This window comes from Poecilia formosa, unplaced genomic scaffold, assembly GCF_000485575.1.
Source record: "Poecilia formosa unplaced genomic scaffold, Poecilia_formosa-5.1.2 Scaffold4, whole genome shotgun sequence".
Classification (NCBI taxonomy): Eukaryota; Metazoa; Chordata; class Actinopteri; order Cyprinodontiformes; family Poeciliidae; genus Poecilia; species Poecilia formosa.
Window position 1 is genome coordinate 4,197,237 of NW_006799943.1, and position 15,192 is coordinate 4,212,428.

General features: G+C 39.6%; 2 protein-coding genes across 3 annotated transcripts in view; one reads left to right on the plus strand and one right to left on the minus strand.

Moving 5' to 3' along the window:
- LOC103143857 (homeodomain-interacting protein kinase 2-like) overlaps positions 1-15,192 on the plus strand; it is a 77,054-nt gene that overhangs the window by 60,072 nt on the left and 1,790 nt on the right. Inside the window, exons 3-12 of one of the 2 annotated variants that reach the window (XM_007560566.1) lie at positions 8,574-8,776; positions 9,116-9,321; positions 10,574-10,765; positions 11,830-12,011; positions 12,796-12,919; positions 13,114-13,239; positions 13,327-13,389; positions 13,467-13,633; positions 13,714-13,785; positions 13,895-14,089. In XM_007560566.1, coding sequence (XP_007560628.1) covers positions 9,157-9,321; positions 10,574-10,765; positions 11,830-12,011; positions 12,796-12,919; positions 13,114-13,239; positions 13,327-13,389; positions 13,467-13,633; positions 13,714-13,785; positions 13,895-13,985 — 1,182 coding nt within the window. In that variant the 5' untranslated portion in view covers positions 8,574-8,776; positions 9,116-9,156 and the 3' untranslated portion in view covers positions 13,986-14,089. Of the gene's footprint in view, positions 1-8,573; positions 8,777-9,115; positions 9,322-10,573; positions 10,766-11,829; positions 12,012-12,795; positions 12,920-13,113; positions 13,240-13,326; positions 13,390-13,466; positions 13,634-13,713; positions 13,786-13,894; positions 14,090-15,192 lie in introns of those variants that run through there. The other variant, XM_007560593.1, reaches the window with a different exon arrangement.
- On the minus strand, positions 2,131-4,043 carry LOC103143848 (somatostatin receptor type 2). Its single transcript, XM_007560555.2, has one exon. The coding sequence runs from the start codon at positions 3,674-3,676 to the stop codon at positions 2,657-2,659; it is 1,020 nt and encodes a 339-aa protein (XP_007560617.1). The 5' UTR covers positions 3,677-4,043; the 3' UTR covers positions 2,131-2,656.

Below are 15,192 nucleotides of genomic sequence, written 5' to 3' on the forward strand. Positions count from 1 at the left end.
CTGCTGTAACCTCCGACACATCAGCCTCCCACTCACAGACAGATGACATGCAGTAACAGTCGATGACCTCCTGCCTCCCCCTCAGGCACCAGCTGCAGCTTAAAATCAATAGCCACCAGCTGAAAACAGTAATTGGGATTTCTTATGCACGACACTTCCTTTTATTAGCATTCTGACTCAAAATTTATTTCTCTGAGGACAAAAATCTACATTTTGACGCACATTTGCGGTGAATCCTACATCACAACCGCCTCGGTGCGCGGCTACCTCCTGTACATCACGACCTGTCGGTTCTCCATTTGTATTCTGCTCGCCTTTACATTTTTTGGCAGAGGTCTATAAGCTATCTTTACACCGAGCCTCAAACAGCCAGTGGATCCCAGCCAGGCTTGACATTTAGAGTCTTTCCAGTTCACAGGATGCCCTCTGGGGGGAAATATCAGAGCAGACAGCCATGACGAGACACTTAGTTTGCTTCATCTCACCGAGGGTACACATAGTGTCTCAGAGATTTATGATTTTGAGTGTAAATTACTGTTCAAATCAAAAAAGAAAAAGAAAAAAAAAGAAGAAAAAACCCCCCAAGGGGAACGAATAGCAAACCTCCACCAAAAAGCAGAATGGTCCTGTTTCATGTGTAGAAATCCCACTAAGACAACTGTAAACATATTTAATTCAGAGATGTCATGCATGTGCAGCACAACTCAAACTGGGTTACCGTAGCAATCTGGAAAGGATAAGAAAAATAAACTGTGCGTTCTGATGCACAACTTGCCGTAAAGTTTAAATATGGAGCCTTGCAATAGTATTCACACCAGGAGAAGTTCCACATGTCTCTGTGTGTTTTATTTGGGGGTTTTCATGTGAAAGTGTTTTACAACTTTGAAAGAAATCGTTTAAAGCCTGGCCTACTTTCATATTCACTCGAGTGTTTGCTCATTAATGTTACTTTACAAAACAAGCGGAAGATTAATTACAACACACTGTTGCCGGATTTAAGCGACAATTAAATATCTGATTTTATTCAAGGATATGCATACAGATTCATGTCACACTTTTCTGATGTATATTTGTAAAATTATTTGATCTATTTACAGTTGTTGGTCTGTCACATGAAATGGTAATAAAAAAAAAACACATGGAAGTTTATTGTAACAATATTGATGGGGATATTAATATTTATACAGGGTGTTGTTCTGACAAACATTCTCCACATGAGCAAGATTTTTTATGCAAAAATGTTTCTATCGCTTTAAATTTAAATCGCCTTTTGGCATGTGGTTACTGTAATGTTGCCTTTTAATATTACATGACTTTGCATACAAGTCTACTGTATGCCTACCCTTCAGCTATAATTTCCATGAATCATGAATTGAGTAAATAAATCAGTAGATAAGAGTCATATGGGATTTAATTGTTGTAATTGATGCTACGTGCTGCACTGAGCTGGGTAAACATCGACATGCTTTATCTGCTGTATGTTGTGGGATAGATTATTCTCTGTGTTAATCTATGCAAACACACTCATTAAGAAGTAGTGTTTCAGTGAAATCTTCAGCAAAGATATTTCAGTTTTTTTTTGGTATCCGGAGCTGTGATCTAGTTATGCAATATATGTATATAATAAAAAGGACAACACAACAAACAGATGTTCTCACTTTTACCCCTGATCGTTTCTCTAAGTGTGTCCCACAGAATATCCTGTCAACTTTGGGAGTTTTCAGTGTGAAACTGTTTGTACTCGAAGCACACACACACACACACACACACACACACCCACACACACACACACACACACATTGCCAGAAAAGAGCAAACACACTCCTCTGCTGCCCTCCCTCTGTACGCTCTTGACCACCGGGACATAATCCAGCTGAGGGAGACGTGCCGATGCGATTGGCTCAGTTGGGACTTGTTTACGTGTGGCCGCGCTGGTGTTAACCCAAAGGTGGACGACCCCTTTTTATTCTGTTTACACTCAAGCTGTTTTCAGTTTTATGTTTTTTTTTATGTGCCACATTTTGTCAGACCTGCTGGAAAGGCTCATAACGGCAAACATGTTGGAGCTCATGTTGAGTTGTAAAAAAATATATATATATATATTAATAATAATAATTCCATAGACAAAGGAAGTGGTACATTTTTACTTCACAAAGACATGGTATTCATACACAAAGACTGCTGAGTAACATTATCAAAACATAATTCAACTGGGGTGTTTGGTAAATTTTTATTTTTTACTTTTTTTGTGGGGAAAAAATCTTGAGAAGAGATTTTCTCATTTTAACAACGCATGAATAATTTTCAGCTGTACAGCAGCATTCACAAACAGTACAGAGGAGAGGTCAACAGGTGTTTGACCAAAACTTTCTCTTCAAATGTACATGAACAGATTTCATTGCTTGTGAAAATACAGTCCAATGCAAAACCCCAGGCAGACAATAAAATCAATCAACAACAAGCTCAGAAAATTTATACAGATTCACTCTAAGGCAAAAACGATGCACCTTTCATGTTTAAACAGGATGTAAACAAAATCTCAGTTTGTCAAGACTCTCAACTCATTGTAACAAGAGCAATCATATTGCTGGATTTATGTACAGAAGTTCAAAAGTATTGTTCAGTGCTTGAGAACTGAAGTATCAGTACTCGGTTCTCAGGCCAGAAGAGTGACATCTTGTACGCTGGTGTCATTTTGGTTGCACTGTTCCTCACTGCACTGCACTCCAGAGCAGGATTTTATTCCAGGGCAGAGCAAGGTACGGAAGTGCCTCCTGAAGGTGTCGGACAGACAGGCATAGAGGATGGGGTTGGCACAGCTCCATGAATACGACAGTAAGACTGCAAATTCAAAAGCCCTGATGAAGGTCAAGAAGAAGCTGTTATAATGCAATGAAAGGAAGTTGAAGGTGTAAAACGGGAGCCAACACATGCCAAACACTACCACGACCGCCACGACCATCTTGGTTAGCTGTTGCTCAAGCCTGCGTCCCTCGTGGTTTGGCACAGAGGAGAGCTTCTGCCGGCACCGCAGAGAGATCAGCATAGCTGCGTAGGAGACCGTCATCACCGTAAAGGGTATGGCAAAACCGATGATGAAGGTGTAAGAGAGGATGCCCAGCCACAAGGCGTCCGTAGCAAAGTCTGGACTGCAAAAGCCGTGATCGGCGGTGAAATAGAAGGCCATCGGGAGAATGGTGAGGAGAGAGAAGAACCACAGGGACGATGAGATGACCTTGGCGCAGCGCGGAGTTCGCCAGCGGGCAAACCGAAGCGGCTCGGCAAGCGCCATGTAGCGGTCAATGCTCATCGCCGTGAGGCAGAAGACGCTGGTGAACTGGTTGATGCCGTCTAGGACCATGACGACTTTGCACGCCGTGTTCCCAAACACCCACTGGTTCTGAAAGTTCTGGCTTGCGATAAATGGCAGGCCGACCATGAACAGTCCGTCGGCCAAAGCCAGGTTGAATATGTACACCGTCGTGGAGGATGACATTTTGTCCAGTTTCAAAATGGCAATGATGACGAGGCAGTTCCCAGCCAGTCCCACAATGCAGACCACGAGGTAGAGGACAGCCATGGTGATGCCAAAGCCATTGATGTTGTCCTCAAAGTACAAGTGTTCCTCCACATACGACTGATTGTTGTCTACATAAAAAACATAAGATGATTCCATTGTGACTCAGCTGCTTGTCTAGAGAGGCAAAAGAAACAGTATAAATAATGATGAAAATTCAGTGACAGTTGTGCTTCAGCAGGGAGGGAAGCACAAAATTTTTCTTCTAGTGGATTTTCCTCTTGGAGGGAAAAGTTCTCAGTGGGAGAGATAAGTAAACACCTCAAGTGAAAAATCTGAAAATCAAGCAGGTTTCTTGGTTCAGATTCTTCAACTCATCTACTCGAATCCGGCCTGTCACACTTCCTTTGATCCACTGACAAGAAAAAGTTTTTCATCTGATAGCGACGTGAGTTTCTTCACAAACACTCTCAGAAGCAGGGTGGGGAAGACTCGGACGCTTGCCTGAACACTCGTTTTCCTTGAGAGCCCCTTTATATCTCTTCCCCCCCTCTCAGTGTGTGAGGAGCGTGTCTGCTGCTCCATGTGTGGGAGACCCTCCCATGTACCTCCCTCCTCTTGTTCATCAGCCTCCAATGACTGTGACGAACTCTACGGCTCGTTGTCGTGGCATTTCCAAGACAAACCCTTCTAAACATCTTCCGTAGAGCTTTTGTTTTTATAACTTTGTCTCTATCTTTTCCTATCAACATTCGTTTCTGTTTACCCTACTTTCCTCCATCAGTTGTGCCTCCCCACCCTCCACCTCTGGCTCCTGCTTCTTTTCTGCCTCACAGTTCAGCGGTGGGTCATGCATCAAGACCCAGACAGATAATAACACTATCTCGTTGCTCTGGCCACCCACCTCTATGGCCTATGAGCTGAACAAATCTGCAGATGGGAAGGAAAAGTCTTTTTTTGCAGTTTTGTTTTTTTGACATTTGACATAGGAGGCTGCTGTATTCTCCTCCGACTCCTTCCATCATCCTCGTACCCGCCTACCTTATTTGTCTTGTAAGGGGGAGAAAGAATGGAAACTTTTCGTGAGAGATGGAGGGGAGGTAAGGAAGGGTGTAATAAATGCTGGATGAGGGACGGCCACACATCCTGTTATTGCGTCGACATGCATAGCTGGAATGCCCAATTTTTGCCAAACAATCCTCCAGCACATTCTTACATCGTCTCTGCTTACTGCAATTCTGCATTATATCAATTCAGCACTAACATTTCTCACCATGTGGTGCCTCTCAAAGGTTTTCACATCCCTTATTCACATTTTGGCAAGTCTGCTTTCCATATGTAGAGACTCTGCTTTCATTTAGTCAGACTGGATGGAGAGTATCATCCAAATGGATTCTTCAAACACACAATCATGTTTTGATGTACGATATTTCAATGTAGGTCCCATGCCATGATGCTGAGAAGAATGATTACATTCGATTGTATTTGGTGGTACCAGAATTCATATTTGTACCGAAATCTGAAAACCCATGAGGGATATGCATTTCATTTTATTTTTATTTTCATTTTCATGTGACAGGCCTACTTTGAGTTCTGTGATAGAAACATTCCATCTAATGTTTTTTGGTATTACATGACCATGTGGAAAAGTCCAACTTTTGCCAGGTTCTGCACTGAGCAGCTCACATGAATTTCCTCACATATTTCTCAAGACATGCCATCCGTGTCTTGTTAAACTGGTTCCAATTAAGTGAAGAAAAACACCTTTTTAGTCTGCATTCGTAATTGGCTTGTTGCTTAACCTACTGACAGGAACTGACACCTCCAATTCCCAACAATGCCCTCCCCCATGTAAAAGCACGACTAGAAAACTTTGTTTTGCGGAGCTAAATTTGGAAGTTTTTCCACAGCGTCGTATTTCACGGTCATTATTTAACTGTGGTGTTTCAGCAGACACACTGGCAGTCATGTCCACATTCAAAGTCCTTTGATAAACTTCCAACGTAAAAACAAAAGCTGCAAACGTAACGTTGAGCTCAACAAGGTCTGGGATGACTGTAACAGTCAGACGTGTAAAAAAAAAAAAAAAAAAATCTGATTTCCTTTGTAAAGATAAAGGCAAAACTGATTGGATTCCTATTGAGACCTGTGCTGTCTTTATTCCCATATCAAAGCGATTACACATTTTTTACCCCCTGTCTGTGCTTGCAGCTGTTTACTACCCCTCTGAAAGTACAAGCGTCTATAAACACTTCTACTCCACCATGGAAAAAACAACCATGGGTGGCAATGATGTAAACTTTAATGAGACATGGAAAATTCAAAGGAAGGACATCATGAGGATTTCAAAACCGTACCAATGACTCTGTCTAAAACAACTGAAGCTTGTTGTTAAATTTGAAGTTTAACAGAAACAGAATAAGGACAAAGCAAATCAGAAGAAAAATCCCATAAAATGTTACCAAAGTTGTGGGGGTAGGGGGTTTTTCTGCAGAAAGACATGCATGTGGTATTCATGGAATTAGTCGCATCATGTAAAGATTTGTTTGCCAACTCTAAACAAGTTCATTAAGAGTTTTTAAAAGAATCTCGCCTTTCAAGTTCCATACCAAGAACAATCCAATAAGCAATCACTCTACTCATTTGTCTTCCACTAATCTGAGACCGGGTTGCTAGGGTAACAGGTCCGGGAAGGAAAACAAACATCTCTCTAACTCATTCTACAAGATCCTAACAGGCAAGTGTTCTTGGTCTAATTTGGGTTCTTGTACTAGTGGGACCTCTGAAACAGAGGTTCACAGTCAGAGCACCTGAACTAATGTCTATCAATGTGGAAGAGAAAAACTCTAGTCTATACTCCCTCTGGATTGGAGACCGCCTTAAGGCTCCCACGGTCTTAAGAGACGAGGTTGCTGTGATTGTAGCTAATATTAACTAACTACTGATATGACTGATCTGATTGTGGGCTTAAAAGCCGTTTTCAAACTAAAGAGGATTATAGGCAAAACTATTTTCCTAAAGTTGATTTATTCAGCATAATTTTGACCTCATAATTTGATTCAAAACTGTTTTATTAATTCTAAAATATGACATTGTAGCGATGGCCTGTTACATCATATGAAAGCAAGTCACTTAAAATAACACTTACTACTTTGCATCCAGACCTTGTGCTCAAAATACACATGACTCAGCAGTAGTTTGTCAAAGTGACTCACCCTAATTTTAAAATGTCAACAACTAAAAGTGCTAGAGCAAATCAGGGGGGTCAACCGAAGATTTCTCCCCTGGGAAACTTTAATATCACTTTTACAAGTCTGGTGGATGTCAAACTAAATTTGTGACTAAGAATTTTGTCTTATTTTTTTTAAGCCTTTGGGGACAAATCCAACGCTCCAAAGTTATTCAAAATATTTTTCAGCTGACCTGATTATCTGAGGTGACCAAACTAACACCTCAGATCTTGGTTTTAAAGTCATGGTGGACCCTTCATTTTTTTGTTTTTGTTTTAGGGGTTTAGGTTCAGAAACCAGGGGGCTAAACAAACCTTTTGCAGAGCCATGCAAGTTTCTAAAAAAAGAGCTCCAATGAAAGACAGAGGCCATCTGCAGCTCACATGTGGTGATATAAGCAAAGCCTGAGTCATGTCTGACATAACTGTTTCATCAGATCGCTTCTTGGTCAGCACGCATTTAAGGCATTGCAAACTGCATTTTTCATCACTTAGCAGTCTAGAAATTCCACTTTCTAATTGCTTTGTTTGTCGTTTATGGGAATCAGGCTGTTTTCATCCCACTTATTGTTTCTCAGAAACGGTAAGCGGGGACCTGGAGAGACTAATTGGTGACAGAAGTACACAGTTCCAGTTGGGATTTTGAAATCATGGGCATTTAAAGGGGAATCTGTTCCAATTTGAAGCTTGCACGTAGTACTTCATGGATGCAGATTTCAACATAGCTTTCATGTAGGTGGATGATAAGAACAAAAAGTCAAACACAGTTGAGTATCCACCTTTGACTGTAAGACTGGTGGTCTACACTCAGCGGTTGCTCTTGTACTTCGTTCCATTGACTTTATTATGGTGTTCAGTGTTGAATTTACCTGCCAATCTCTTCCACTGTTTCAGGCTCATCAATGGACTGCTTGTGTTATGGATCAGTGGTAGACCGTATGGTCTCCATTGCTCTCTGAGGCTCCTCTGTTGTTGTGATCATTAGTCTCTTTGGGGTGTCAACAGATCCAGCTTCTGTTAGCCATTCGTCGGTCTTCTTTAGATCCGTCACTTCTCCAGTCTACCAGTAGATCATATCACACGGAGACTTATCTTTCTGCAATTGCATTTTGACAATTGGCAGAAAACAGACAAAAATTTGCTCACATTTGTAACAGAAACCCAGTGATAATACAACATTGAACGTTTCTGAATATAGGTCACACCCACTAAAAAAAAGTCCATACATAGGTCAGATTTTACACAAAAAGATCTGTTTAACTTTTAATGAACACAAATATCACACATGGTTTTTCCTAACGTTGCCCCTAACACAGCTGCTTTAAAAAATAAAACATACAGTAGACTGCCAGGAAAAGTAATCAGCTATTAGCAAACTAATCCAATTAGATCTAATTAGGGAAATTAGCTTTTGAGCTTGTGCTGTTATCTTCTTCACACAGCTGTCCAGCCTTTCGATACTTATTGGTAAAACGTACATATTAGCCGCATCGTTTGGTACTGATTTGGTACTATCGTGACAATTTCATGCTTTTAGTTCAGGATTTTTCACATAACAAAGCTAGTTAACATTTGCCTGGGTCTGTCTCCATGGTAACTATTCTGGAAATTTAACTTGCTTGGGTTAGGTTTCTCAGATTAGTGAGCCTAATGAGGAAATCTTTGGAATTGAACCCCTGCAGATATTCCCATTATTTATTGAGAGTCTACGAACATTGTTGTGTTTTTCCTTCCAGGGGTATTAATTGACATTTAACTACCAACTGGAGCAAATAAGAGTTCAGAAATGAATTTACGAAACTTTTTTTCCCTTTCCCTCCATTTGAGGCTTCCATTGAATCACAGTGTGACATCAGGAGTCACTGTGACGGAACAGGAACTCAACAGAAGGTTGGAGGAGAAATGGAATCTTCCACCAACTTTTTCGTTCAATCCTTGCTGGCGAATTTGCTCGTCTTCGACAAACAACCTCCCTTAAACCATTTCCCTTGAAACATCTACCGACGTTACGTGACTTTAACAACCGTACGGTAAGTTCCCCTTTCTTCAGCCTGGAATCAGAAATCAAAGTTTACGAGTTTATTTGCTGATTTGTTTGTTGTGTTTTTCTTGACACATTTTAATGACATTGCATTGATTTATGAGATGGATGGGTGTTATTATCCAAGAGTAATTGATTTCAACGTATTAAATATTCATGATTCATGTAAAAGCTATCTGTAAATAGATAGATAGCTCTATTTTGGTTTAGCTTACATTTATTGTATTTACTGATGAACTTCTCTGTAAGCCTATATCTAATAAACAGGATTTACTGTTCATCATATTCCTTCTGTTCTGCTTTTCCCTCACAAATCCTCCAATTTCAGCTGACACCTTTAAAGCCTGTGAGCTTTTGAGACCTTTGAAGATGGGGATTGGCATTTCGTCTCCATCCTGGGACTACGAGATGGAGCATTACCTGGGCAGTGGCGCCTATGGAGCGGTCGTCCAGAGCAAGAAACTGGGCACCAATGAGATCGTGGCTTTAAAAGTAATCAAGAACGAGAGATACATGGAAATAGCAAAGAAAGAGGTGAAAGAAAAAACTTTAGACTGAGCAAACTTTTTGAATTTGAGCAACAAAATTGGTTTTGCAATTTGCATTTATGTTACTTGGCTAGATTTTAATCTATATTTATGAGCTAGTAATTAGGGACATTTTAATCAAATTTACAATGTATTCATTCTAAATTAGTTGCATTTTAATTAACCGTAGATGACTTTTTGTGAGTACGGTGGGGTCTGGCAGTATGAAGTTGGGCCATCTCATTATAGGATCATTTTGTTTGTCTGGTTCGTCTTCTAATGTATGCAAATGTTTGGTTTGTGATTAATTAATTAACCAATTAGATAAGGTGAAATTGACCTTGAGCTTTATGTTTTCTTTTAAATTAACTCAGCAAGATCGTAACGTTCTGTATCCCTGACAACCATAGCTATGTCATTCCCAGTCACTCTTGGTTAAGAAACTTAAGCCGTGTCCGAATTCAGGGGCTGCGTCCTTCGAAGTCCCGATTTGTGGGCTGACAAGGCCTGTCCGAATTCGAACAATCCTCCAAATGTGCCCTACTTTTCACCACATTTGAAGGATGGGTCAGGCGCATCCTTCATGGCCCACACTGTTCCATGATATTCATTGTGGGTCCAATCCAGGTGTTCAGGGGGTGAAGAGCTGCCAATTAATTTGCTATGTTCGATTTTAAGTGACACAGCATGAACTTTTACAGTATTTCTAAGTGACAATATAGCTGTGTAGACCTCAAATATCTGCTTAGTTTATCAATACGTCACCTAACTGCAGTGTTGCTCTACTGCATTGACAGCCAGCTGCCATCGCCAGCCCCTGAATTTGGACACATTATTGACTGTCTGCAAGACAGTTTGACCGTAGCGTTAGCGCTGCTGCTATACAGAATCTTTCTGCTGAGCTTATCATATGAACTGCTTCTCAATCCTAAGAAGAGTTGTGAACAGCACAATAAAAAGGTGTTGTGATGATGTGCTTCAGGTGTTTTTGCTGTCTTTGCTGTTTTAAACACTACAAACAACAGAGATTGAGAAACCTGAATGGAACTGAACCAACATCTTTAGTCAAATTCTAATGTGAGATTAGATTTTTGTTAGTTTAGAAGTTATTGGATGTTACATTTACAAATCAGTATAATAAACATTTGAATTATTTTATTTGGCAATTTTTTTTTTATATCCACCAAAATGACTTGTTAATAATGAACCCCAAATTTTTTTCTCAGCTGAAATTAAACCTGATAAAACTCACTCTTCAGGTGGAGATACTTCAGTACTTGAAGGGACTTGGCTCAGACAAGTTCAACATCGTCATGTTGAATGACTCCTTCACCCATGTGGGATGTTACTATATGGAGTTTGAGAAACTGGATATAAATCTGACGGACTTCTTGCGGAAGAAGCCACAACGCTCCCTGGAACAGAAGGACATTTGTCCCATCGTGCATCAGGTTGGTCGTCTACGCAGGTTTGTGGGCTGGTTGGTGGAGAGGGGAGAGGATATTGTGCCTATTTGCACCGGTAATTGGGTGAGAGGCAGGGTACACCCTGGACAGGTTGATTGTCCACAACAAGGCAACACAGAAACTCACAGACTCACACCAAAGGGTGAATTGGCAAGACCAATGTACCCATCAGTCAGGTTTTTGGACTGTGTGAGGAGGCCGTACCAGTACCAGGAGAAAATCCAAACATTCATAGATAGAATCCGAGACCCTTTTTCTACAAGGCAGCAGTGCAACAAACTACACCGCACACCATGTAGCCCTGTTTCTGTTATGAAAGTAGAAATAAAAACCAAAAAAAAAGTTGGTGATAGAGCCACAATGATGTATAGAATATTTATTTTTCCTACTGAGATCATTCCAGTTTTGGTTAGAGTTTGGTATCCTGTTCTGTTTTCCAAGCATTTAGTGATTGTTGAACAGGTTGTTGACCTTGTGAAAACAGACTGGTTATTTCACGCCTTTCTCATTTTGTAGTTAATACCAGACGGCTGTCTTTAGGTACAAAAGACAGCCGTCTTTTGTACCTAAAGACAGCCGTCTGCTTCGGGAGATTTTGTACAGGTTATGTTTTAAATTTTATAAAAGAGGATGTTTTGCAGCTCTCAAGTAATTGCATATATTCGACTCATAGACGACTGCAAGAACATGTTTGTGTGACCACAATGACTAATACTTAGGGCTATTTTGGTTTAATCCAAACCAAAATACATGGAAAATGTTTGTTAAAAGTCCTCGGAGAATTATAGACAATTTCTAAAAAAAAAAAAAAAAAGATTTCCAACGGTAGTTTTACACCATTTTCAGGTAGATAATGTTGCCACTGTTTAAAAGTCAGATATATACACATTTTCTTTCAAAGGGAAACTGTGGCTTTTATTAAAAAGGACAATTACTGTATCACAACTGTTTTTACCTTTTGTGACAGCCATTAGTATTTGAATAAATTAATGAAGTTCAGTTCTTTTTCTAAACTAATCAAATTAATTCATATTTCTACTTGCTTGCAGCTGGCCACAGCTCTGGACTTTCTTCATAGTGTGGGGATTGTTCATGCAGACCTAAAACCAGAAAATATTATGATCGTGGACGAAGTACAAAAACCCGTGACGGTCAAAATTATTGACTTTGGTTTGGCCCTAAAAAATCCAGAGGAACATAAAGGAGCAGTTCTTCAGACCCTTTGGTACAGGTACCAAACTTCTAACTCCTCTGTAACTTCGGACAGCTGAGAATAGCAGGAGGAAACACGGAGGAGTCGTACTTACTAGCTAGCTTACGTTGATTTCTCTGACTTGCTAGAAATCAAAAAAAGTTAGTGATCACAGGTTACCTTAAGTGAAGTTCTGTTAAAGGGTAGTATAAATGAATATTTTAACAACATTAGATAAACTCCTGGTATTTTCATTTTGTACAAATCAAAACTAGGTGTTTTTTTTTGTGCTAACGCTAAGTCTAATGCTAATGCTAACTAAGCTAACGAATAGTCTGTCAGGAACTAAGACCAAATCAGACTTAAAAGTAGCCAATGATTGTTGTTCAAGGCATTCAAGCGTGGAACATGTACTGAAGACAAGACACATAATTAGTTACCCAATAGAAAAATAAAGCTGTGCAAAAATTGACAACACTGTATCGCTGTAAAATTGTGTTTTTGTTTTGCTTTCTTTGTAAATGAAAGCCCAATTAAATATAAAGAGAATTTAAAAGTTGATAAATTAGCACTAGCATAAACCGCAAATGTTATTGAGACCGGATTTGTTTCAAGATTATATTGTAGCCCACCTGTTAGATAAATCTTCTGGAATAAACTAATGTGGATTTCTACAGCTAGCTGTTTTTTTTTGTTTTTTTTTTACATTTTTGCAGAACCTCTCTTCAAAAATTCAATAAGATCTCCGTCATCAGACTCAGAAGGAATCAGTCAGGTGTTTAATATTCATTACATCAAAATTTCTGTATTTATCTTCTCATAGATGTCCAGAGGTCCTACTGGGAGCTCCCTTTAGTGGAGCGATAGATGTTTGGTCTCTAGGTTGCATTGTTGTGGAAATGTTTACCGGTTCTGCTTTGTTCCCTGGAGAGGATGAAAACGAAATGGTTAGTATTGCATTCTAAGGGGATCCACAAAAAAGACTTGACATCATTGTTTTTGCTCCAATATGTAACGAATCTTATATTTCAAAGCTCCATTCCAATTGCGGATTGAAAAAAAAAAAATTAAAAAAGAAAAGAGGTTTGACTTAACTCTTTTGATTCATCTGGAGTGAATCAAATCTGTGTTGTATCCTCAGATGAAACACATTGTCCTCACCTTTGGAAATCCACCAGAATATTTGCTAAATTCAGGGCTGAATACCATGCAGTTCTTCAACAAAAATGATGGAGAAGAGGAACCATGTGGCCAGTGGACATTGAGGGTAATCTTTGGGTGGCTGTTCCTGACTATTGTTGCTTCATTTTACCATGTATTTTGAACATATCTCACTAAGCCTTTAATTTTACAGAGAAACACTGAAATAGGAAACATAAATTTCATTCCACAGAGGACTCTGGATTTCCTCAACATGGTGGGACATTCAAGGAAATCGAGCTTGATTTGATGATGCTTCCATTTCCTCACAATTTCTGTTTCATCCCACATCAGTTGCGTGAAACTGTGTTAGATGAAAATGCAGGTGAAAGCGAGCGGGATAGTTTTGTCGAGCTGGTAGCAGACATGCTGAAGGTGGATTCAGCTAAAAGGATCTCACCAAGAGAAATTCTTCTGCATCCGTTTGTCGCCAAGAGCCGTCTGGCGGACAATAGCATCCGGTAAGTGTGTCTTGACTTTAAAGACCGTTTGGAACATATTCTGCAGTGGACAGATAAGGACTAACCTTGCCTGTTTGCAGTGGGAAGTCCTCCAGCAATGCTGGAAGTAAAACAAAAATAGACCAAAATGACAACGTGGAATCTGGAAACAGGTCAGTTGATTGATTTTCTTTTGTTAGGAAAAAACTGGGAGAAACTCTCAAATTGTGAAAGTAGTAGAACTAAAAAGATCTGAACAGTCGTTTGGTTAACTTGCCGTAGAAGCCCAGACGCCATCCCAGCTAAAAGGAGAAAGGAGTGTGAAGATGTAGAGATGACATGTGGACAGACGAGCCCATCAATGTCACCTTAATGGAAATGACAAAGAGATGATGTTGTGATATAGATATAATCGGATGAAAACTCAAACCTCAGCAAAGAAGAGGAGAATAAACCGTAACAGTAAGACTCGTGTAACAAATGGTTAAAATTTTAACTTTTAACGTTATCGATCCATGTGGTATATTAAACCTGCCTCGGTCATAACCCTTATGCGTATGAGGACTGAGGCAAACGTGGAGGTCTGTGGCAAATGATACAAGTTTTACGGGTGTGGGGTCGGTTGGGCCCCATTTGTAAACACAAGGGTTAAGAGATGAGGTCATTTGGATCCCACAGGTGTTTTACCTTGTGCGCAGTCCAGCGGGGTCACACTGAGCTCGCGTGTGCTTTTACAAATATATATATTTTTTGTTTAATGAACCAAAGTAAGAAATAATTACAATAGGTCTGAAAATGACTTGTAGATATTTGGGTAAAGAAAGCCAACAATTTCCTAGCATTTTGGATTGAATGTGTGTGACATGGTTGGTCTAGAAAATGTTTTTAGTCGGTTTTTTAGGAAAGGAGACCTTTGATGTCGTTACCCAAGTCAAATAAACAGGGCCGTGCAGAGACCACTAAAAGGGCAGGTGCTCAAAAAAAAAGGGCACATCTTACCGCATTCAAGGACAGAATATTAACAAAGCCACACAGCTTTGAGTTTAATAAACGATGATAAATTACAGAATTGTGAAATATACAATCAAAGCTAAGGTAAATCTCTATACAGAGCATAAAACTATGCATATGTAAGATATTTTATTAGTAATTTCTTTCTGCAGGTCTATTTTGTTATAGGAAAGTATTGCAATATTCAAACCCGCAATTTAGCAAGATATGTAAATCAGAGCTGGTGGTTTAGCTCCGATTTACATATTTTGTCTTTACAGAATTACACTATTAAAAATATAAACAAGGGCACAATGCAACCTCTTAGTGGACTGTAATCTATAAAAAAAGAGCTGCCTGTTTGCTGCAGTGGAAATGAAGATGGTCCGTTCAGGAAAGCAGAGCTGCATCAAACTTTAAGGTGGAACTGCAGAAAAAAACAAAAGCAAAAATTGAATTGTTAATGCATGTCACTATGGGAAAAGCCTACTGAGTTTTGCTTAAAACTTTTTTAAACATTTAAATCACACATTTGTCTCATGAAGTGAATTTTTTTTTTTTTTGCAAAACAAACTTATTTGTGCATGTCA